The following is a 24959-nucleotide window of genomic DNA, read 5'->3' as shown; positions in this document are numbered from 1 at the left end:
TATCTCAGGTCTGAGAAACAGTCAACAAAAATGTGACTAAGAACAGGATTTCTAAAGTTGTGAGTCTAATACTTAGAACCCAGGAGGCCTTTTAAAAGCAAGTACCAGTATGGCACAACCATACTTTTACAGACTCCAGTCTGATTTAGATACCTCAACCACCGACAATTTTGAAAGACCCAACAGGTCAAATCTAGAAATTTAAGTGTTCATCTATTGATAGAAATTTGTCCAGAAAAGCTTTCTTTTTCATTTCACACTAGTTTCTACCTTATTGTAACCTATTATTTGATTTTTAAGTTCAACTGAATGCTATGCAAATTAATTTAGCCATACTTGCATCTTCCACTTTTAAAGAAAGATAGACAATCTGTGTATTATAATGGACATAGCAAATGCCTGTCCTATAGGAACTCAGCCACAGATCATTTAAAAGTAGATTACTCATTCTGTGGTTTTACCAAAAGACCGTCTATATTTTCTGTTTTAATCTTGTTAGCAACAGGACTCTGTCTATAGTAATATTGACTAATACACACTGCCTTTTGAAAGTCATAATGCTGTGTACTATCATAAATATACAGGTTTGCTTCTTTCTTTGTCTCACTTTTCAACTATTTGACTTAGGGCATTTGCACTGCTAGTGAAGGACAAGGCACATCTTACAAATGTTACCTGTGTTACCTCATTTCTAAACTCCGGTTCAAATGTGAATTTTCTTCATTAATCTCATCAATTAATCGGTGGAAGACTTACGTCCTGTCACAATGGGCCTCATTTCAAACTCATTATCACAACAAATAATCTGAATATCTCATGAAAGCAGGAGAGGAAACACAGAGAAACAGGATGACCTCACACCAACGTCTTCCAAACCTTGGCTAATTGCCTCTCTTTCAACCTACCTGTGAGAACAGGATGGTGTTTGGACACCAAGGGGAGAGAAAGACAACACTGACTTCTGTAGATATGCTGACTCACTACCTAATGCCATGTAAGGAAGAAAAACAAATGTTATTTCTTCACTTGAAGACGATGGCAACCTATTGCATGCGCAGTACCACCTTCTGAGTCAAATTAGTCCTTTCACCTGTAAAGAAGTGAACAATATCCTTTTCTTTGCTTGGAGCTGGAGGAAGAAAAATATCTAAAATGAAGATCAAGTCTAGAATATATTTTTTCTTTCAGGAACCACAAACACACTCTCCAAAGTTCGCCTTTAATTAGAAAATGTTTAAGAGGACACTTCCCATGCTTTTGCAAAAAGTGTAATTTTTGATATATAAGCACATTGTATATCTCTGACTTTGCTTCTGCAGGAGCCACAAGCACACCATCCAAAATGTGACATATTTTTTGAGGAGAAATAGGAGCAGGCCCAGTGTAGGAGGGCAATCACATGGCAGGTACCAGAGTTTGATATTCTGTTCTGCCCTCCTCTCGCACCATTTTTATAAAGACAGGCTAAAACCACTACATAAACAGGTTGTGTGCTAAAATATACAATGGGAAAGAAACAGAACTTGGCCTCTTGTCCATTTGAAAATTTTAGTTATCTTAGTGAAAAAATGTAACCTTGGAAACAGTAGCTTTCTAAAGAAAATAAACTATTGTCAGAAATAATGCCAGGAGTTCCTTTCTACAGGGCAGAGATTTATAATCTTAGCCACGTCCAGTCACAAGTAGCATATTCATAATACAAATAAACATATATACACATTCCTAAAAACGTGTGTGTATTGACACATACACAAAAGAGACATTTATCCAGTAACTGAAACTTGATGGTTTTGTTCATCAGTTCTTTGCAAACACCCTTTGTTCTCTTAGAATACTCATTGGCTGACACATAGTGTCACTAAATTTTTTTACCTATTCAAAATAAATTTGTTTCTAAAACTCACTATTTAAATATTCATTTCTTGTGCTATTACAATAGTAATTGACACCAGGGTATATTGTCCTCATCGGTCGAACTAATTAACTCATTCATTCACAGAACTCTATTTAATGCAGCTGAGCAAAGTACTCCGAGGATCAACACTACTGCAGTCTTCATAGACACTGCATCATAATCCATATCATTATACAAATAGACCAGTTTGTCTTTATTGAGACATACTCAGTATATCCAGAAACCAGAAAGATAAATACATAAACATGTCCATGTAAAAGCAAATAACAGGGTGATGAATGTCACTGAACACAAACATAAGTACAGTATTAATAGAAATAGATGTCTCTGAATACTGTGTAAAACAACTTGCTCAACCTCAAGGAGAGGAAGAAAAGCTTCCTCATAAAGCAGCAATTTATACATGAATTTGGGTGATTGCTGCACCTTAATTCTACCTAAAATACTTAAATTACTTACCTCTTACCAATTATTTTTTAAAATGGTGTATTACATAGTCAACAAAAAGTATTTGAAAGTACAGATGAATGAAGTCCATTATCTCCTAAAGAATCTAATTAAGAACTCATTCCACAAACACATCAATCCACAGAATTAAATCTTAAATGTCATTTGCCTCATGAAGATGTAAATAAAGATTGGGGTCAACTAAAATATTCTGTTTGTTCATGTTTATTATTTATAATGATTTCATTTAAACACAAACCTAAATCTGAATCTTCTCCTAGATCTCTCAACTAGAAAACCCACTCGGCTTTTGATGAAGTCATGACTTCCTTTTCTCACCCCTATTAATCATCCAGCAGCAAGTGAGGGGATGTCAGACAGCTCACTTGGAGCACAGCTGGTTTTCCTAGGAAACGTGCTCCTGCCTCCAGTCACCCAGGGAAGAACACAGACAGAGCAAGCTTGGGTCCTGCCCAAGCCTGGCACTCCTGCACAGCAGCCAGTTACACTTCTGCCATGCCACCAGCTTGATTCAGCTGGGAAGACAGACTTGTAAATTATAAATACCCCATTCCCTATATCAATTATTTATGAACCCAGTGAACCATTTCTTATGCTTCATGTCTCCACAGAGAAAGAAGTAATCGGAATAAACAGTCCAACAGGTCTACAGAATCCAGTGACAAATTTCTGATAGATCTTCAAGAATACAGCCTACACCATCCTACACACAGATTTAACATGATTCAGTAAACAGAAAAGGAAATCCACTTCCCCACACACAAAAAAAATACTTGAATTAAAAAAAAAAATCAGTCTTTTAGGGGATGTTTGCAGTGACAATGAACGATTAATGAATTACCTGTCTGCTAGAGAAGAAATAAACATGAAAAATTAATTAACTGTTCCAGTGTTTAGAACAATTGGAAAGAGGAAAGCTGTAGCCAAAAGAGAAAAATGAATTCACCTTACTTTCAAGATCACATTGACAGAGCTTGGAAATGATACATTAAAAATAAGTTTCTGACAGCATCTATCTACTTAAAACATAAGAACTGCCACAACACAGCAAATTCAGTCTCTTCTATGGATGAATTTCAGTGCTTCATGAAAGTTCACTACTATTTTAAGGTAAAGCTCTTGCTAAGAGTTTTACCTTAAAGAAAAAAATCTTGAAATTATAAGCTCTACTATATATTTTTTTTCTTTCATTTGGGAATCTGACCTAGATGAGCAGCCATGTCATAGAATGCTGGGCTAAAGGACCATCCCCTTGGTTAGGAGAAGCACTGGAAAGAAAAGACAAACCTCATGGATGGGATAAGAATTTCATGATAGAACAAACTAGTACAGTAATAATCATTAAAGAGTATAAAATTAATAATAAATATGGTAATAATAATAATGATAAGTGGTGGGTAGAGAAAGTTATAAACACGAGAGAAAAAAGTGATGCATGTTACAATTGCTCACCATGCAGCATATCCCCAAACAGCAGTCAGACTCCTCCCAGGTAACTCCTCCAGTTTACATACTGGGCATGACATCCTCTGGTGTGAAACATCCCTTTGGCCAGTTTGTGTCAGCTTACCTGTCCTCACTCCCTCTCAGCTTTGAGTGCAGTTTCTTAGCAGTAGAGTGTGAAACACTGAAAAGTCCTTTACTTGGGATAAACACTACTTAGCAACAGCCAAAACGTTAATTTTGCCATAAATCCAAAAAACAGCTCTGTACAGCTACTAGGGAGAAAATGAGCCATGTTACAGCCAAAACGAGGACGTAAGTGTTATCCCAGATCAGCCAGGTTAACCCAACAGTAGTAAATTCTTTGGCACTTTCTTATCTCACAATTGCTTCAGCAAACACACTTGGTTTTGTAGAGGCTAGACCCACAAAGACACTTAAAGTACAGACACATACTGGAGTTCCCAGTAGAATCTGGGAACTTGATTTCTTCTCCTGCTTGCTAACTGCGCCCTCTCTCTCTCTCTAACCTTCCAAGCACAGTGGGTTCTTCATAAGTAATAATCCCTCTAAACAGAATTTTTGGGGCGTTGGAAGGGCCCTTAAAGATCACTTAGTTTCAAATCCCCTGCAATGGGCAGGGACACCTTTCACAAGACCAGGTTGTTCAAAGCCCCATCCAACCTGGCCTTGAAGACCTCCAGAGATTGCACTCAGAAGCTCTCTGGGCAATCTGTTCCTGTACCTCAGCATAAAAAATTTCTTCCTAATGTCTAATCCAAACCTATTCTCTTTCAGAGATGATTCTGCTTGTCATTACATACTCCTGTAAATGGCCCCTCTCCATACTTCTTATAGTCTCCCTTCAGGTACTGGAAGCCCACAGTTAAATTACTCCAAAGCCTTCTATTCTCCAGGTTGAACAATCTCAATTCTTTCAGCCCTTCCTCATAGGAGAGGTGCTCAATCCTTCCGATCACCTTGGGGACCCTCGGCTGAACTCACTCCAACAGGTCAACATCCTTCCCGTGATGGGAACCCTGAAGTTGGATGCAACACTGCAGGGGAGGTCTCACAAGAGCAGAAGAGAGGAGCAGAATCACCTCCCTTGACCTGCTGGCCCCACTGCTTTGGATGCAGCCCAGGATACAGTTGGCTTTCTGGGCTGCCAGAGAGCACGGGACAGCTTCGCATTCAGAAACCCACATGTTGAACAGGAAAAACTTACTAAGAAACAATGAGACTCGATTCCCTCTATATGATGTTTCAGAAGAAAAGGAGAAGATATCTATAAGCATTTTCATCCTTAACTCTGCATTTGGAGAACAGTTCACTTTTTACCACTTTCTCCCTTAGATCTTGCCTTTATTAGACTCTTCTCTTATAGACAGTAACCATATTCAGCCTGAGAAAGTTGATTCTGTTTGGAATTTGGTCCTCTGAAAGCAAAAACATTATTTTCTATTACCCTTTTTTTTATTCACACATTTTATGCACATACTCTGCTGCAATCCTTACCACATAAACTCCACAAATGAGTAGTATTTACCAATATTGTAATATTTGATGGTATTTATATTTTCATTTATGCAGATTTTGTAATTGAAAAAAAATTACAGCCTACCCATAGTGTTTATTCCACTTGTAGAAAGACTGTAGGAGCTACACAAGTAGATATCTTATTTTTCAATGGTAATTTTTTCAGCATTCCTTTGCTTCAACCACACAAGACAAATGTACTCTCACATGTGCATCTTCTCATCTCTCAACATCCAGCAGGAAAACGCAGGGTTTTACCTTCCTCTTAAAAGATCCTCAAAAATACAACACTTGTATTTACTTACACACCTTGTATAAGCATTTGCAATGCTTATACACTACAGTTCTACTGTCTCTGCAAAAAAAGACCATATGAGCCTAATAAATTGGCTCCCCCAAAATCCCATGCATCTCCTGCTGCAGAAATCCTGACATTTATCTAAAACAGGTTTTATTCATCACCAGGTCTCAGTAGAATGTGCCCTGCTGTTCAGTACTAACTGAAACTCAGTCTGCTGCTATGTTGTTCAACAAAAAAACAAGGGAATATTTGAATCTCAAAGCCATCATAATCCAAATCAAATTTCCTTGTTACCTCATGGGTTCTTATTTTAATTTACTAGACACATTAATTGGCAGCCCCAGTCAGCAGCATATTTAATGTATTTTTACAGGTTTTAAGATACAGAACATCTTTGACTTTCAGATTAGTTTGGGGCTTGCTAGTCTTTCTCTCCCTGCTTTATTCTGACAGCTGATATCAAATGGGACATTAAAATGAACTGCATCAAAATTTGGGGGTCATTTTCCAAGGGATATCCCTGAGCTTGGAAATAGTACTCATTCTCTTAGACACACAGCTAATGCTCTGTGTAAGCAATAAGGGTTACCTCAACTTTTTTTCTAGATGCTAATTTAGATGCTAAATTTGTGAGACAAGTTGGTTTCATTACTTTATACTTCTCAGCAGAATACAGCAAACAAGACCCACAGAAAAAGGCACACCAAACTGGAAACCTTTCCTTATTTGCAAAACAACAATGAAGTACTTGCAGCTTTCTGAAATTTCACAGAATCACAGAATGGTTAAAGCTGGAAGAGACCTCTAGGGGTCATGGGATGCAAACCCCTGCTCAAGCAGGACCACCTAGAGCAGGCTGTCTGGAACCATGTCCAGGCAGGGTCTGATTATGACTTTAGATGAAGATTCTACAACCTCTCTTGGCAATTTGTGCCAGTGCTCTGTCAACCTTATGATAAAAGGCGTTTTTTCCTCATGTTCAGAGGAAACCTCCTGTGTTGTATTGAAAAGATCTCATCTCAGTTCTTCCCAGGAATGGTGCCTGACATTAAACTTTAGATGTGCCTGTTGCTGTGGATGTTTGGGGAGCTGGCTCATGGCTGAACCTGGTCACCATCACCAGATGTCCTGTTCACCTTACTTGGCTACTGTGGAGCTGTGCCCTTCATCGCAAGAGCCAGTGCCCATCAGTCATGCTGTCATCTGAGCCCCCTCTTCCCATTTTTCCCTGGATTTTACTGCCCCATCTCTCCACTGAATGACACAGGGTAATAACAAAAGGTTGTGGAACTCATAGAATAGAAAAAAGCCGGATACTCACACAGTGAAGGAGTCAGGGGGAGCTGAGACTCTCCTCAGGTCAGCAGACTGCACTTTATGGATACTATGAGGCAGCAGGAAATGAGTGGCCAGGAGAAAAACAGCACACGGTGAGGACAGACAAGAAAAAAAGGTGAGAGAGAGAGAAGGAGTGGAAGAGAAGAAAGAAAGAAAGAAAGAGAAAGACACACAACATTTAAACAGAAACAAAAGGAATGTGTCACATAAAACTTGAATGAAGGGACATGCAGAGGTCTGAGTCCACACTAGAAGCCAAGAGCAACTGAAGACATGCAAATGGAGAAAATTTCTGCTGTGTGGTACACAGGAGCTTTCTAAAGACACAAGTAAGGACCAGTGACAAGCTCAGCACATAAGTATACAAGGAAGACAAGGGACCCCAAAATTTCTTCCACAGGCACTGAAAAATTTCAAAGCAACACATTTTGGAAGCCGGTCCAGAAATGCAAACAAACATCAAAGCTGAGATCCAGATGGACGGAATTGTCTCCAAGGGTTGACCATCTCTAGTTACTGTTTAAGAAAAAAAATACTCTTACTGGAGATTTTGTATCCACAATAACAAGTTGCTGTTTCCATTCCTCATTCTCATACCTTAGGGAAACTTGCATTTTATAGGTAGTGACTCCCAATATTAATTCGCCTTTAGAGCTTATATTCAAATGATCCCTTTCTTTTTCTTGAATGTGTTGAGTATGTTTTATCTAAAAGCTCTTCCCTCTTCTTTCTCTTCCATTATTCAGGATGCTCTTCCTCAACCCAAACTAAAAGTTAGTAAGAGCAAAATGCATTTTGCAATTGAGAAAGTGTTCATTAACTAAAACTTACTGGGGAGTATAATGCAGGAGTTTCTAATCAGAAAGTTATTCCTGTAAAGGCTGAACCACAATTTCTCTTCTTATTCCCCATAACTTTTGGTATAGCTCGCAACAACCACATTCTTGGCTCAGTCACAGAAAACCAAGCTATGTGTTGTCTCCTTCACATGCTACTGTGATCAATAGTGGAGAACAGGAATGAGAACGTAGCCAACAAGTGTTTCAAGGAGAAAAAAAACACTCACAGAAAAAAGAGGATCAGGACAAAAAAATACAGAAAGAGCATAAAGCTTCTTCAAATTAAGTCTTCTACTCACTCCCACTTCTTATCTGGCAATAATATCAAAGCTGACAATAATAACAACTCTGCATCTGTGTGACCAAGATAATTTTCTAATTGCTTTCCTGGCAAGGAGCTCAAGAAGGGCTGTCTAGTAATTAAGGTCAGCTCCAGACCCTCTGACTTATCTCACACATCTAACATTGAAATGATTGTCATAAAAAAACCCTTAATCTATCACGTTCAACCCAATACCAGGCTTTCTGGGAGATTCCAACAAAACAAGGAGTTATATGCTAGAGATCAAGTTAATAAAAATAGATAAAAACATTTAATTACAAATTTCTTCACTTGTGCAATACTACCAATCAGCATCATATTGAATGAACTTCTTACAATATGCTTCCTAGATTTTAAGCTTTAACAAGTCATTTACTTTTTTAGAAGATTCAAGCCCTCTCTCCTTCCTTTTCAACACCTCAGAACAAAGTACATACACAGATATATATAGAAATAGATGTAAATATATACACACACAGCTTCCGACAAGTGAAGCTGAGACTACAGTTCCTGACAGATCATTTGCATTTTCCCAAGACACAGATCTGCAGAAAAATACCTCAGCCAAATCAAAGGACTCTGACAGCAATTTAGTGTACCATGGCACATTTAAATCAAGCTAAAACATGAAGAATATTCCCTTGACAATTGGCATATACTACAAATCTGTATTTCCCTACCACAGTTTAAATTCAGACCTAAAAATTCAAACTTAGCCATGCTAATTATCTCTTTGAAATACCATGAATTCACTTTTTACATTTGCATTAGTCTCCTTCAGTGCAGAAAAAGATATCCCAGGATTGCCCTTTGCTTTATTCTAGCTTTCATTAATGATTGAGGAGTTATGGTTGGGTGAAACTGGGCACTGCTGCCCATAGTCAGGAGCCAGTTATTCTCTGCTCAAGAAAGATGAGTATACCTTATGTATTTTCCAGGCAAATAGAAATTGCACTTTAGAGAACAGGGCTTCTGCTACAACTTAAAGTATTTGTCTCACCAAGAGAACAGAGTGCTAAATTGAACAGGAACATGTTGAATGTAACTAGGGTGGATTTGATTACATTAGCAGATTGAGAGCCAGGGGATGACAAAAAAACTTTTAAGGGCTGTAGTCAAAGTTTGAAGTAAAGCAGTATCTTTCTCTAGATATATAGCTGTAAGGGAGACAACTTTTAAGACAGCTGAAGGGAAAAGTGTGCCTAAGACATTGTCATTTTTTCCCAGTTACATGACTTAGTCTATTGAAAGGTATTACATCTCTTCACAGAACTTGCCTCACCATTACAATTGCAACAGCAAAATTCCCCATCCATTTCCCCAGAAGTATTAAAGCCTCAGTGCATAAGTGTTTGAATTAAAGGTGGGTCCTTAATAACTTTAGGCCATTAGTTCAGTATCTTTGGATAAGGGACAGACTGTTCTGCTTCATGTTTAGAATACCTGAAAAACAACAAAGTCCCTTGCATCACTCATTTTAGCAGCAATAAAGATCTATACAGGGAATACAATAAAGCCCTCTACAAAATAATCTAAATTATTTTATTGGATGGCCATTTTCATAGGTCAAAATTTGACTATTTAGGTTTCTTCTGATTAAAATATATCCACAGTGCTTGTAAATAAAGTTTAATCATGAAAAGGAACATTAGTCCTGTGTATTCATCTTCACAAGCTACTAGTTTCCAATCCCCTTAGCTTTTCTACAGTTATATTTACAATACTCATTTCTCATTTGGGTTTCTATACTGGAGAAGGATTTCCTGCAAAGTACAAACTGTTCTTTCAGGACATTCAAATCTTTCTCCATAAACTCTGCCAGGCATCATGTGCTCCAACAGAGTCTGAAACATGTCCTGATTAGTTCTTGATTGTGGCAATTTCTTACGGGGTCTTAAATGCAGCTTAAAAAGCAGATCAATAAAGCCGAGAAACTAAATCAAAAAAACTTCAAGGGCAAACGGCATACATATGCAGAACTGTCAGAAGCCAAGGGGCACACTGCCAAGCCTGCAGAAACCTCTCTAAAAAATAAATAAATACATAAAAGAAAGATAGAACACCAGTCTAAAAGCAAGACAGGGGTAACTCAGAAGATAAAGAGTAAAAGAAAGCCAGAGAAGTATTTAAAATAGAGTGAAAAGGGACTTCAGAAGATGTGATTTTTTTAAATTTATTTTTCAAATGCGCTGCAAGTCCAGTACATGCAAAAATCCATGACGGAATATGCTGCCCCACACGGGCCTCCCGCCATTAGGACATGCACATATGCAACTCACTCATTCAGCAAAGGCATAGACGTTCTCCTCTTGCTTTTCTGCACCATGTTGGCTTGGTTCCTTAGAGAGATGCGGATGAGGGAGGGAGCCAGCCGGCAGGGTTCACCATCCACTTGCATGGGGATAGACTTGTACGTCAGGAGCGTCACCTCCCGGCACTGGTGCAACCTCTCTCCGTGACCACCCACCTGGAGAGCAGCCTGCGAAAAGCAAACAAACAGAAAACCACAGACAAACAACACACCAAGCAGGGAAAAGAAAAGAGACCTCAGAACAGAGATAGCTGAGGCAGCTAACGAATCCAAAACACTGCTTCGCTGACAGCATCCATTACTCAGTGCTCCATACCTAAGCTTTTCTAAAAGAGCACAACGAAAGTGTTTTCACCCCAAAACTGAGGAGCAATACTTAAAATTTCATAAAGAAAAATGGTGGGCAAAGAGCAGATATCTAACCACATGCATTATAGGGCTTGTCATCTATATAAACACATGTGCACACACAAATTACTACTACATTCATTACTACACAATGAACTGTGTTCATTCCTAAAGCTTTCCATTTGTTTTGGTTGGTTTGTTTTTACAATAACAGTAATGCTAATAATTTTTTGCTCTTTAAAACAACATCCCTAATTAGATACATCTGCGAGACAGAAAAATTATTTCCCCTTCCTGAACAGAATAGCCCTTAATGTGAATCAGATAAATTCAAATTTTTTATTGTGAAAGCTTACACATCAAGTCAACCTTAACATTAGACAGGCTGAAAAGACCAAACAGAATGACCTCATTAAAACAGTTAAATATCATGTCTAAGAATTCATTTCAAAGAAATTAAGCAAGGAAGACAATGAGCAGATCATTCAAGTTCTAGGCAGACATTTTTGGGCAGAAATGAATTTTTTTAATGAATATGACTATTATGTGACAATCAACTCTCATCTCTCAGATGCAGAAAAAAATTTCATATTAATGCAATGCTAAGAGAGCAGCCTAAACACAAGTCAAGGCCTGTGCCTTAATATTATGGATCAATTGAAAATATGATCAATAATATAATAATACGTTTTAAAAAGTAGCTCTTTTGCTTGGTTTCACAGACCCACTTAGGTACAGCAACCACATCTGAGAGACATATAAGGCAAGTTAGGATTATATCAATACAGTCTAGGGTTACAATTGTTCTTCAGCATCACAACCGAAATACACCTGTAAACCCTCAGTTCTCAACTAGGCTTTCTTTGAAGAGAAACAGCAGCTCAAAGGGCCCTACTTCTTCAATTCAGCTCCAACTGAAATTGTTGGTAGCTTTTGAGATCTGTCTAACCACTTCCATTGACTAGAACTGTGTTACCGGCAAACACAAAAAACTCTTCTGACTGAAAACTGTCAGTTTGTACACGCTAAAGAGAATTTTAACAGCATTTGCAAAAACATGCCCTAAACTCTTCACATTTATTCCACAAGATCTACTAGGCTAATAAAGAAAATTTTTCTTGTGGGTTATTTCACTAATCCACTAGGCCCATCCAAAAAAAAAAAAAAGGCCAGGAAAGTATCCTTAACCCCGACAAACTTTTAAAGGAAAGACTGACCATGAGTGCCTTTTGCTTACTTTGAAGATTATATTTGCCCGAATTTCTCTTTAAGGAAGCAAACATCATTATCATGGGTATTTACTGAAAGTGATTTGGACTGAGGGCAGGTCCCACAACAAAACACGATTATCCATCTTTGTTTTAAGCTAGTTTACATGAGACAGCAGCAACAAAGGCCTACGGGTATGGAGCTAAGTGTGAGCTATAAAACCTTGCCAGGAAGTCCAGTTATGGGCCTTCTGCTTGCCACACCAAGTCCAAGCTGCAGTGCCTTAGGTGGATTGATGTTAGCATGGGGATAATTGTCAACGCTGGCTGCATTGAACCAACCCCTGAAGACACTGTCACAGTGTTTGACCACTGCCATAGCAGGGTATTTACAGTGAGATTGCTTTTATGGCAATTCGGTTTTAGTTCACTTTCAGGACAACATTGAAAGACAATGCACTGACAAATTTAAATTATTATTGGCTGAGTTTCCTTTTACCAGCAGAAAAAAAAGGAGAGAGAAAATTCATGCAAGAAATACTAATAAAGTTTTCCACAGCTATTACTGAAGTTTCGCAAATTTTTGGTGAGCATATGGAAATTGTATGTGCATATAAATTTGTATAATATTTCATATTTATATACCAGCTATACCAAAAAATAGACTTTAATGCCATTGATTGAAATATTAAAAAATTAAAAAGAAAACGGAGTATTTATTTGATCATAGAACATTCCCACGGTAAAATCATGACTTCCTGCTCTTATCATACTGTTCTCAATGCAATCATCTTGCCATTTAGCTTTGGAGTACTACACATGCAAATCAGCCATAAAAAGTAGTACTTTTTTTTATCAAATAACACTTTTCTTATTAGAAAAGAACAATTTGACTCTATCATTTAACAGCAGAGGACACTTCGGCCTTATCTGACTGCAGGGAAACACATTTCCCAGTTACAAGGGGTATTTTGCCCTCAGCAGTGTTGCCCACAGTGTCCCCCAGGCTGGCAGCACCCCCGTGCACTCACCAGCGAGGCCATGGTGAACCCAATGACTTCAATGTAGCCATCGTCATGCCGCTGGGGCTCAAAGTCTCTGTGGTCGCCGGGGTTCCCCCAGGGCATTGTGCCAGCACAATACCTACAGAGAGAGGTTTGGAGAGAACAGTTTGTCTTGTTGGGTCCTGACTAAGTAGCCTTTTAGCCTGCTCTTTTTGTTCCCAAGTTGATAAAACACCCTCAAATATATCCACCATAAACTTTCTCAGGTTCCTCTCTGAGAGGAAAATGGGGAAACAGGTCATGGAGCAGCAGCACTCCTTTCTCCCTATTTGCTTTGGTTCCTGCTGGTGAGGTGTTGAACCATAAAGCTGTTTTGCCCCTCTTTCCTCTCTCCCTGCTAGCTCAGCAGTTCTAACTGAACCTTGCGTAGTTTGAGGAGGCAGGGAGACATAAGAAGCAGGAACAGACACAGCTGTGGCATCTCTTTTTTCTACCATCAAAGAATAGATGTAAAAGTGATCAAAAAGTGATAGAAGGGAAGACTTTGGAGATGTGACACCAAGTAGAAGCTTGCAATGCAGGACTCAAAAGATTAAGTGCTTGGGACTGCCTGTGGAGCAAAGTAGGATGTTGTCTAAAGCAATGGTCTCCAAAGTGGGGTGCATGCTAGAAAAATCCACAACTGACAAGACAATTAGAGTGTATGAAGAAAAATATCCCTTTTACTTTCAATAAGAAAGCAAACATTAAAAACAAACATTAAAATAAGTGTTTGTTTCATCTTTTTGACATTCTTTCTTAATTAATATTTGTGCATGCTTTATATCGCTTGTAATACTAGTATAGAGGTATATGTATATAATTTATAAATATACATATATTGGGGTGGTGCTTAAAAGCTTTTTACTGATAGAAATGCACAATCAAATTAAGTTTTGATTTGGAGACTACATTCTAGAGAGCAGGAGATTAACATTTTTTGATAATTCAGCTATATTTTTATTAAGGACACTTGGTAACATATTAAAAACTATGATTTCTTTCAGCAGTTTGGCATTCCTTAACTGGTAAAATATTTATCCTCTCCCTCTCTCCATTTCTGTCCCCTCCTCCCCCTTTCCTTTTCACACTTTGATTCTAGTTAAGCAAAAGACCAAGTATCTGTCTCTTTACTAACTTGTTTGCAGGTTACATGCAAAGCTATTCAAAGTGTGTTTGTTAAGCATCTTTACTGTATGGGGATATTCAACTTTCAAAGAATGGTTTTGCTACACCCTGTAGCACTCTGATGCCATTCCGCATAACTCATTATCAGCATTATAAGCAGCCAGCTCTCAACATGGTAGCCCAGAGGCAAAATGCTTCCTGCACATTCACCCAGCCTACAACAACTGGTAGATGTCTTTTGAAAACTATTGTTATTTTTCTTGTATAACTTCAAGAATCTGTCTTGAGCTTACCTGGGTATGTTTAAAAACACTATACACTGGAACTTCAGCTCCTGGATCTTTGGAGTCAGGTCTGTACCATCACACTACAAAGCCAAAGTGACAGAGCACAGAGAAATTGCTGAGTGGAGCCACAGACAAGAGAAGAGTTGCTGCTTTGTAACAACTTTCCCAAGACTTTCCTTGGAATGTGTTGCAAATGTCATGCTCAAAACTGAAAAGTAACAGAGCCATTAAACTCTCACCTCACTCTTTCTCCAAACCTCCACCTCCACCCCCTTCCCACGATACTATGACACAATTTCTTATACTTACCACAACTTTAACATGCTTGGATAAATCTCTTGAGCTTCTTTGCAGAAAGTCTGTAAAGGCTGCCTGCAACAGATATAAGTGCAGGAATTGTCAACACTTCCTCTCTATTTTTTTCCTCAGTTCTTATCCCTCCACAGAGCTAATTACCAAAATGCCATCCTTTGGCCAAACTTACTCTCTCAGAAGACGTGATTTGATTTTATGGTTTTAAATTGTGATACTTCTCCTTTTGAGATCTTAACTGAAAAAAAGTCCTTAAACATCCAAGTGTAATGGTATCCTGAATCATTAAGCACGAATTCTTGCTCACATACTCATTTCCATGTTTAAGGTACATGGGTACAGTGGGTGTCATCATCCAGAAACACGGTATTTGTCATTCATTATCAAACTGAAATTTGATCTTAATGGCTTTAGAATAAAGTGTTGTCCACTTGCCTCCTGAATGCACAAGTGGGCAGTTATATGTGCATATTCACCCATCATTATTCACTCTAAATATCTGATTTGTGCTCTGCACTCCCCATGACCCTACATCCAATACTGCTCCACAAAGCTACTAAGATCCAGGCCATAACTTTGGGAATTCCTCTAGGAAAGTCAGCATCAATGCAGTTCCCAAACCCTGAAAGAGGCAGAGCAGCGCCTTGAGAAGCTCATGGGCCAGAAGCAGAGGGACCAAGATATGACCAGGACTGTGTCCAAAGGAGTGGCAGTTTTCTCATCTGCTCAGCTCTGTGTGATAACACTACCACAGGCTCTTTTCTACAAACTCCTGTTTGTGGCACTGCCAGAAACAGCATGTGTGCACTTGAAATTGTAACAGGCAGAATGAACTGGCATGAGCTCCTGATGTGAGAAAGTGAGGAGGGAAGGTAATTAAGAAGACATTCAAGCAACTAAGTTAACATCATTCTGTAAGACAAATCTGTACTTACCCCTGCATAAAACATTTTATTTCTAAATCGGCTGTTGAATTTCTCTGGATTTGCTTCTGTGAAAGGATGAAAAATAAAGTATGAACACCCGAATAAAACAAGTAGACTTCATTATACCTTCACATTCCCTGCCAGCACTACAGTCCTTTCAGTGTATCACTCATAGAAAATATTAACATAAATATGTTTTTCATGTGTGAGTCCCCCATCTGTGCCTTTCTCTGCTATCAGATTTCAAACATTGATACTGAATCCTTCCCTTTTCTTGTACGAAGTGGAAATAGAGGGCAACATGAGAAAAAAGGTAATAAGAATTCCATCAGTTAATTAAACACCTCTCAGACTATTCATCTTATGATTCCTCAACAGAATTTGTAAGACTTCTAACAATGGAGAACAAATCTGTAAGAAATATTAGAAATTTATGAAACAATAACCCATGCTTTGAACCAGGAGTAAAGCATTAGTAAATTACAAGATGAAACAGCCCCTAAATTCTGATGTGTTAAAGAGTTACTAAGGAATAGACATTTCTACCCAAAGATTCCTGCAGAAAAAATAAAAAATTGGTTACTCTAAAACCCATTCAGAAAGTCATTTCATTTTGATTGGGCTCCAAGTGATGAAGAATTTTAAGTCTAGTAGTAATGTATGTCTAATGTTTAATTATTCTTGCTGTTAATGTAAATGTGGGGTTTCCAATCTTAAAATTTTCATTCTTCAACTGCCAACTGCTAAATCTTATGCTTCTCTGTGAGATTAAAGAGCCTTCAACTATCAGATATCTTCTCCTTGAGTAAATACTTATAGACAGTGATTAAATTGCCTCTTAACCTTTTTTCCAATAAGCTAAATGGAGTTCCCTTAATCTCCCAATATAAGGCACATTTTCCAGAACAGAGTTTATTCTTGAGCCTCCTTGGAAACTGCTTTCCTTGTTTGTGGCATCTAGAGATTCCAGAAGCAGCTCTTCTGACCCTGTATTCAGAGTTAGTGCCAACAACTCACCATGTAAAACTACTAAGGCAGTCCTTCTGACTAAAGCATCACATTACTGTGGACACATCCAAATTACCTCTCAAAGGATCACTTAAAGCAATACTTTTAGTTCTCTTGAAAGCCACTACATCTCACAAAATACAGCTCCATTTTGTAAGAACGAGTTGCTTGTTGGCTCATTTACTGTATCAGTTGCTGTGTCACAGGTGACTCCAACTCAGTCAGGGCCACTTCTACTTGAAACAATTAATTTAATAGCGTAAGTCAATCTCATCTCACTTACTGAGCTCACTCTCTTTGCAGAGAGTCTCAACACCCCGTGCTAAGCAGCAGAAGGCTTCTGAAGGCTTAGTGCCTGTGCTGCACATTTTGTCATGTGAGTATCCCCGATGGTTCCAGACAACAGACACAACCAGCACTGGACTTTACATGGATCTTACAACAAATACTCCCAATAACTAAAGCCCCAGTTTAGAACAGGAAAGGAACCTTTCTGAGGTCAGGGACTCAGCAGTCCCTCAACTTACTGGTCCTATTTCTGCCAACACAGATGAGCACGGGTAGGGAGGAAGGACTCTTTGATGTAAAATAGAGCCTTAAGTTGATTAGAGTATAACTTTGATTGTAGAAGTAAATTATTGAGTGCATATCCAAGGCTCACTCCATCCTCACCATTCCTAAACCATCAAGGAAGTAGAAAATGGAATGTGTTAGACTCTGTCTGTGTGCAGTGGGGGTGTTTCCTTCCTGCAAATGAACAGTCCTGCACAGCTGAGGGATCAAACAGTATGTCAGCGGGGATAAAGTAAATTGCATCTTCCATGCTCTACCAAAGCATAAGGATACCAATGGAGGAAGTTGGAAAGAGCCACTACTCAGAACACTTCCCAAAGAAGCAGAGCTAAATACATTAGACTTGGATCCAACTCTCAAGTCTCAATCTGATTAGTCACAAGAAAACTGTAGAGGTTGCCATGGAAAAGGCCACATTAACATATAGGTTCCTCTGAGACACTGCAATCACTGCTTATTCTAAATATGACAGCTGACCAATCTCCACTGCGTAAAGTTTCCTGCTAGGCTGAGAGCTCATATCAATTTTTCTTATTTTGATTTGCAGGCACGTTATTAATTTGTTTTAATACTACATGTGATTACAATAGTTCCACATAAGCAAATGCATACAGCCACTTACCTCAAGAGCACAAATACTATAGCCGTGTAAGTACTTCACATTTCACTACCGTTGCTAAGAATTACTCTGGATTGCCATCAGTGGTAAATAAGGTCATAATCTGCTGTGCATTGCTTAATTCACTGAGCCACTGGATCCTTTGGGCTGGAAAGGGCCCTTTAAGTCCATCTAGTCCAACCCCCTGCAATGGGTGGGGACAGCTTCACCTAGATCAGGTTGCTCAGAGCCTCATTTTACCCAGCTTTGAATGTTTCCAGGGATGGGGCAACCACCCTCTCTCTGGGAAACCTGTGGCAGTGTTTTACTGCCCTCATTGTTAAAAACTTCTTTATATCTAGTCCAAATTTACACTCTTTTTGCCTAAAACCATTATCCCTTGTCCTATTGAAACAGGACCCATTTTTCTGATAAATCCCCTTCAAGTATTGAAGGCTATAATAAGTCCTCCCAGGAACCTTTTCTTCTCCAGGTGGAACAACCCCAATTCCACGTGAAAAACAATACAACCCACACACCAGCAATATCTCCAAGGCTATAAGCTTTCCTCTTCTAAAATACATAGAATTCACTTAATATATTTTAGCATTTGAGAAGACAATGACGACACCAGCAGTGAAGACTTGTGGTAAAAGAAGCTCTCCTGGCCATCCATACTCAGACACACAGCTTGCTCTGCCAAGTGCTTTTTCACCCGTGTAAATTTTTAAAACACTGGCATGTCTGGAATAACATTCATTCTTTATAGGGCTCCATAACTTCATTATTAAATAATGCCTCCATTAAATGAGAAAGTAGGCATGCATTTAATCTATACTGTATATTCACAGTCACATTAGCAATGCAGAGTGATATGCACTCATAAAAAAATGCATACAGCTGTCATAATTTCATTCCCGTGCCCTTTGGTGGCCCCTCATTATTATTCCTAAAGCTTGAAGCAGTCTTAAACATCATAAAATATGCATTAGCTCATTCCATCATGTATCCTGCTCTTTATTTAGCCTGGCATTAAAGTGCTATCTTTTCATCTTGAAATGACACTCTAATAGTATGACAGTGAATATAAGAAAGGCTGTGTTTCAGAAAAAATACCTGCCCATGAAGCTGGAATGCCCAAAAGCTGAAGGCAGACACTTGGACAAAGGTTTTTTTCTACAAGCACACCTGCCTAAACCATTTAAACAGAGCCATTCATGTTAGTGGAAAGCTGTTCCTATCAGTCCTTAAGCCACATGTCAGTCTGTACAGGGTGGTATAACTGCAGCTGGCAAGGGGACAGACAAGGTGGTACAACTGCTCGAATTTCTGACACTTGTGTGGACATTAAACCCTTTGACTTATGTTAAGGTATACTGATCCATAGGTAACACCTGCTCAGTTTGAGAACAGAATTATATTCCTACCACTTCCAGTCTTGTGACTCTTCTCTTCCCTCCACTTGCACACCTGACTTTTATATTATCTCCTTTATAAGATCTAACACTTTGGAAAGCTTCCCTTTTAGCCTTTTTCCTCCAGCACATTACAGTCTTCTTTGTTCTTTTTCATTTCTTAATCATGAAGTCCCTTGGAAACTCATGATAAAATCACTTTTTCTTCTTGTATGTATTTTAAGGTTCTATGTTCCAGCTTTACTTCTGAATTAGAAGAACAGGATGTTAAATCCAACTCTATTTCTAATTAATAAAAAACCTGCCAATCCACAAGGTTAAGGAAATAAAAAGTTCCTATTACCTCTGGATTCGTGGAACTCCAGTGTAACATGTGCATCAAATCCAAGACTGAAGTAATTATTGAAGACATTGAGGGGAAGCTGTAATTAGATAATGAAAAGAGACATAAAAACAACATGAATGGAACATTTCTCGACACACCAGGGTTTAACTACTTAAACTTGGCTCATCATGGAAACCTACTAAGAGCAAAGTGGAAGATATCAGGGAAATGTTAGCAGAAGGTTGCCCTGAAGGTTAGTAATGGCTTGTGGAAAATGATCAGATCCAAAGAAGAGCGCAAAGAACAGAAATAGACCTACAGTGCTTTATGATAGTATATGTGTCTTTGTTAACACATCAAAGGGTTCCTTATGTTGTCATTTAGATTTCCCATAATCTAAATAAAGTGGCTGAGCCACTTAAGATATTGCCAACACAAAGGTTTTCAAAGGTTTTGCTGGTTCTTCAAGCTCAGCATGGCAAATGAAACTCCAGCTGTGCTCTTCTCGCTTGATATATAACCAGGAGCAATCCAAGTCCCAGAGAAGAAGCCCTAGTCCTATTGAGGATGCATGAGGCAGGCAGGCACACATCTGGCCTCTTCATTGTTTCACACATCCAGCAGGGCTGTAGAGAGGAAACTGTTGCATCCAATAGATAAGCTGGAAATTATAACTTTGAAGAGGAAAATGGTTGACAGAATTAGGAGGAGTTTTTTAATTTTGTAGTATTTTCAACATCTCCAGTCTAAATGATACATTCCAATGTGATTTCCCCCAAAAAAATTTTACCATTCTTCAACAGTCCTCAAGATACGCTAGTGGAGATTATATGGAGACCAAAACACAAAGAAGTTAAATACAAAAGAACACTACACCCTGCTGCAAAGTAGGAAACAGCTGGTATCCATTAGCAAAATCTTAAGGAATAAAATTTTACATCCTGTTTTTAGTTTTGTCTAATTGAAGAATGGATGGCAGTGACAGGTTTCCTTTCCTGCAACTAGAGAAAAGCAACAATGACCTTTCTGATAAAATGGTAGTGATTTTTTTTTTCCAGGATTTAATCTTTGACATAAGCGTTCAGTGCCAGGGTGTTTCAAACAACACATAAATGCCTTTCGCACATCTCTGGAATCACTGACACATGAAACAAATGAAAGGGAGAGATGCAAACAGAAAATTAAAAAGTTGCAGAACTCCCCACCCATGCTGCTTCAAACGTAACCCAAAGTGGTTCATAAGCATTCTGTAGTTTCCATGGGGAAAAGCAGGCTCTGACCTTACGTGCCCCATCCTCCAGCTCATCCTGGGGCAGATCGGGGTTGCGCTCAACCTGAAGATTCCAGCGATCCAGCTGGACAATGGTTCCGTCTTCTACATGGCACAGGATCTTAGACACCGGCTCATCCGTGTAACCCTGGCAGCAGAGGGAACAGAGTATCAGCCACGGAGGGTGAAAACAGACCAAGATACTCACCAATTACCTGACAGACTTCCCTCCTTTCACACATGCCTAAGATCATTGATAAATTTTTGATCAAGCATTTTAACAAGCCACTATTGAGGTGCACAAGTCTAGGGCAGGCAACGTAAGGCCATAAGGAGAGGAATTCAAAATATATTTGCCTTTCCTGGAATTAGTCCAGCAGTAAAGGATAAACAAAGAGAAAGTTTAAATTATGCTAAAATTAGAAGCCTCTTTACTTTTCTTGTTACTTGGCCTGAAATACCAGATACATCTACGTACACTTTTATTGCAACAATATCATTAGTAATTCAAAATCCCAGGCTGCAAATTGAAGCAAACTGTTCTGCCAGAGCGAAGCAGACCTTGGACACAGCCCCGTCTGCTGTTATAACCAAAAGGAAGTTCCACCCCACAAAACTAAATCTGGGCAGCAAGTTGAGAACCCCCACGTAAGGGTACCCCAGCCAGTCCTTACCCCACCCCAGTTGAGGGTTCGGGCAAGGTCATTCCCAGTGCCAAGTGGAAGGACAGCCACAGGAGGTGGGGGGCTGAGTTGCAGCTCATCAAGGATGGACAGGATCCAGCCCACCTATGAGAAAAAGGAAGTTAAGAGAACCATCAGGAATACTAAAGGAAAAAAGGCATGTTTTGATCATCTCATATTATTTTTCACAGAGAGGATCAAGTAAAAGAAATTTTAAAATAAATGAAGAATAATACGGACAATTCAAGGTAATTGTTCTTTAAAATTACCATTATGTCAAAAGAAACTCAGCCTTTGACAAACAGCTATGAAAGAAAATGAGAGAAACGCTAAAACAGCATGGTGTCTCAGAACCTGTCCTGCCAAGCATGAACTTGTTCACAAGTCTCCCTTTCCCAGAGAAGTGACCTTAGTGCTCAATTACGTCACTGAGTACAAGGCATTATATCTATATATACACGATATACAGACACACACACACACATATCTAATAAACAGATAGAAGACTAGACTGAAAGAGACTAAGGCTCAGGGTTGGAGGCTTTGGACTGGAACAATGAATCTGTCTCTTTTGCATCCAAAACTTAGTTATTTCAGAGAGCTATTTCTTCTATCTTTCTTCTGGACTACATAAAACTTTCAAATAGAAATCTAGCCAGAAGGAACAAATTACTGTAAATAATGGGGGTTTTTTATTAAATGGTAATTTTCAAAGGAGAGAAAAAATAGTTGCTAAAGATGTTATCAAACTTTTGGTGACTGAAATTCTTGCTGCAAAAACAAAGGACTATTTCTTAAACTAATTCTCACTTAAAAAAAAAAAAAGTGAAGAACCTGTGCTGCATTTTTAGATGAAGAATTAATAAAAACTAACACAATTTTTTTTTCCTGTTGCCAGTCTTCAAAGATGCAGTTTCTACTGCAAATATGAGCTTTTAAACAGGACAGAAAACCAAAACCCTGACTACAATTGCACTGATTTTTTTCTCGCCCCAACTAATATCACTGTGGTTTCAAATATATTCTCAATCCAAACCAGAATAGCACTGGTGCTTCACAAGAGGCATCCAATATAATATGTCGATCAGGAAAAATAGCTGGGGTTTGAAGGACTGCAGAGGGGGCAGCCTGAAAAATACAGAAACCACCACATTTACTATTCTAGGGTATTTCTTCCTCCAAGTCTCTTAAAAAATAAATTTAATTTTGCACAAATAGCATTTATCAGACAACTATTTATCATAACCAATTGTCCAATTATTAAAGCATTCATCTGGGATGTGGTCCCCATTGAGTTCATTGTCGGACAACAGCCATCCCAAGTACTTACAGCTCTCATGACCTTGGATGTCACCAAAATTACTGAGGTCTTTTAAAGGGATTTCCAGAGGTAAGTAATCCTCCCTCTTTCAAAATATCTGTACTTCTGCACTGATAGCAGGAGACAGAATAAAAATTCAAGATAACATCAGTAGGGCCAGGACTTCTTAAAGAGGTTGGTCATTGTCATTGCCACTGACTTAATCCACACATCTGTGCTTCAGCCTCCCACTGCTACAGGTCACATATCAATACCCACCACTTTGTAAATGCTTTTAACTGATGGATGGAAACTTCTAATTACTAATTTATAAGCACAACATTGCTATTTAACTTGAGGTCGTGCCTAAACCTTGTACATTAGTTGCACAATCCAGGATGACACAGACTATCATTTCCCTGTAAACAGAAAGCTCCTGAGTGCTTTGAAAGCAGAGCTTTCCACTTCTGCCCTGGGAAGCAACAGCAAGCAGTCACGATGGAAAAGTTACAATAAGTTTTGATTCACCTCAATAATGAGAGGTAACATCTGGTCTCATTGCATATTCATTAAGTCCATTTGAGCCAGATTTTTCATTTCTAGATGTAATGGCTTTGGGAATAACTAGATATTAATTTGTTTCAAACTGAGCAGCAGCAGAGGTAATAGTGGAGTGCTGCTCATACTAATGAGAAGGTGCTGCCACCTCTCGCTCGCAGAGTTCAGCAAAGGGAAATAGGATGGTCCAACTCAATGTAGTTGTATTCTTTTTCTCTTTTAATATCTCCATGTTTAATATTTTTCCCCTTCCTCAGATGGGAAATAAGACAAATGGAAACACTTTCTCTCAGCTGATGCTTCTTGCTAAAGGACTATCATGTTTCATAAGGAAAGTTCATCATTCAGTAACAGTCACATCTTACTTTCCCATGTACCAGCAAGGCAGTAGTCTTATCACTGACTTTTTTTTCTTCATTCTTGAAGGGGAAGCAGTGATATTAATAACCCTACTGCTGAAGTTTTAAAAGAACCCACAGAAGCTGAAAAAATTCCCCGAGAAATTTGAGCAGAGACAAATTAGGAGAGAGGATTCAGCTCTCTGCAAAATAAACCAACCACCCTTCTATGCCCTAAACATCTACATAGATATGTTCTGTCCAATCACTGCATCTTGTGAGTAGTAATGCATTTTCCTTACCATACTTAGCACAAAAATTGCCATCAAATGCATGTTGGGGAACTGAGCCCCTAGAGATTAAAGATTTTTTTTTTTTTTTTACTGTATTTTGCACTCAGTGACACAGACTGAGATTTAAAATATTTTCAAGTACAGGAATGAGAATGTAGGTATAATAACTCCATTACTACTCATGACCTTCAGACCACGAGCCACAGAGTTTTTCTCCAAATGAAGGTGCCCAAATCCCTTAAAGGTCTGACACCGTTCACTTACCCAAGAACACAGAAATTCTGTCATAAAGAAAAGTACTGAACCTGGATCTGCTAGCATCCAGCAGGAAGAAGTAGAAATTAAGATTTAATGGCTCCCAGGCCATAAGTTATCCTTTCTAGACCCTCAGATCTAATGTATATAGTGAGAAGAGACCAGACAGATTAGTCTTTTTCCCTTTTAAGCTGAACAAAACCTTTATGTATAAAGGAAAGAGGGCTTTGGACATAACAATCTGTCCCCATATCTTCACAGGCTAGGCCACACAGAAAATTGGCAAAAAAATATTAGATTTCACAGGTGTAAGATATGTTATCTCTCTGTGCCTCTGCAGCCAGTGTGAGGTGGGAAACCCACCACTGTGAGGAGCTTAATCATTTGGCCAAAGACCATGGGACTGCCAGGTCCCTGCCACCTACCGTCCCATCCCCACCACATGCCAGGATCCTCAGGTTTGGCACTTTTCTGTACAGCTCCAGCCTGCCCAGAGAGGGAAAGGGGGGGAAAAAAAAAAAAAAAGAGAAAAATGTAAGAACAGTAATGCAGACATTTTTAGTGCATTCTGCTGAGTGACAGTGTAACCACCACTTACTGCATTTTCAAATATTC

General features: G+C 38.8%; 1 protein-coding gene across 7 annotated transcripts in view; it reads right to left on the bottom strand.

Annotated features, from left to right (window-relative positions):
• DGKI (diacylglycerol kinase iota) overlaps window positions 1-24959 on the bottom strand; it is a 199741-nt gene that overhangs the window by 67078 nt on the left and 107704 nt on the right. For 5 of the 7 annotated variants that reach the window (XM_066183829.1, XM_066183830.1, XM_066183832.1 and 2 more), the window contains 10 exons: window positions 24770-24830; window positions 21592-21705; window positions 20928-21065; window positions 19666-19744; window positions 15738-15793; window positions 14800-14862; window positions 14497-14570; window positions 13064-13175; window positions 10445-10644; window positions 6988-7050 (listed from right to left, as the gene is read on the bottom strand). In XM_066183829.1, coding sequence (XP_066039926.1) covers window positions 6988-7050; window positions 10445-10644; window positions 13064-13175; window positions 14497-14570; window positions 14800-14862; window positions 15738-15793; window positions 19666-19744; window positions 20928-21065; window positions 21592-21705; window positions 24770-24830 — 960 coding nt within the window. The remainder of the gene's footprint in view (window positions 1-6987; window positions 7051-10444; window positions 10645-13063; window positions 13176-14496; window positions 14571-14799; window positions 14863-15737; window positions 15794-19665; window positions 19745-20927; window positions 21066-21591; window positions 21706-24769; window positions 24831-24959) is intronic. The other 2 variants (XM_066183827.1, XM_066183828.1) reach the window with 1 other exon arrangement.

The sequence above is a fragment of the Chamaea fasciata genome, unplaced genomic scaffold, assembly GCF_029207755.1.
Source record: "Chamaea fasciata isolate MVZ Bird 193981 ecotype frontalis unplaced genomic scaffold, bChaFas1.0.hap1 SCAF_5, whole genome shotgun sequence".
Taxonomy (NCBI): Eukaryota; Metazoa; Chordata; class Aves; order Passeriformes; family Sylviidae; genus Chamaea; species Chamaea fasciata.
The sequence above is the reverse complement of the archived record's forward strand: the minus strand, read 5'-3'. Positions and strand labels throughout refer to the sequence as shown.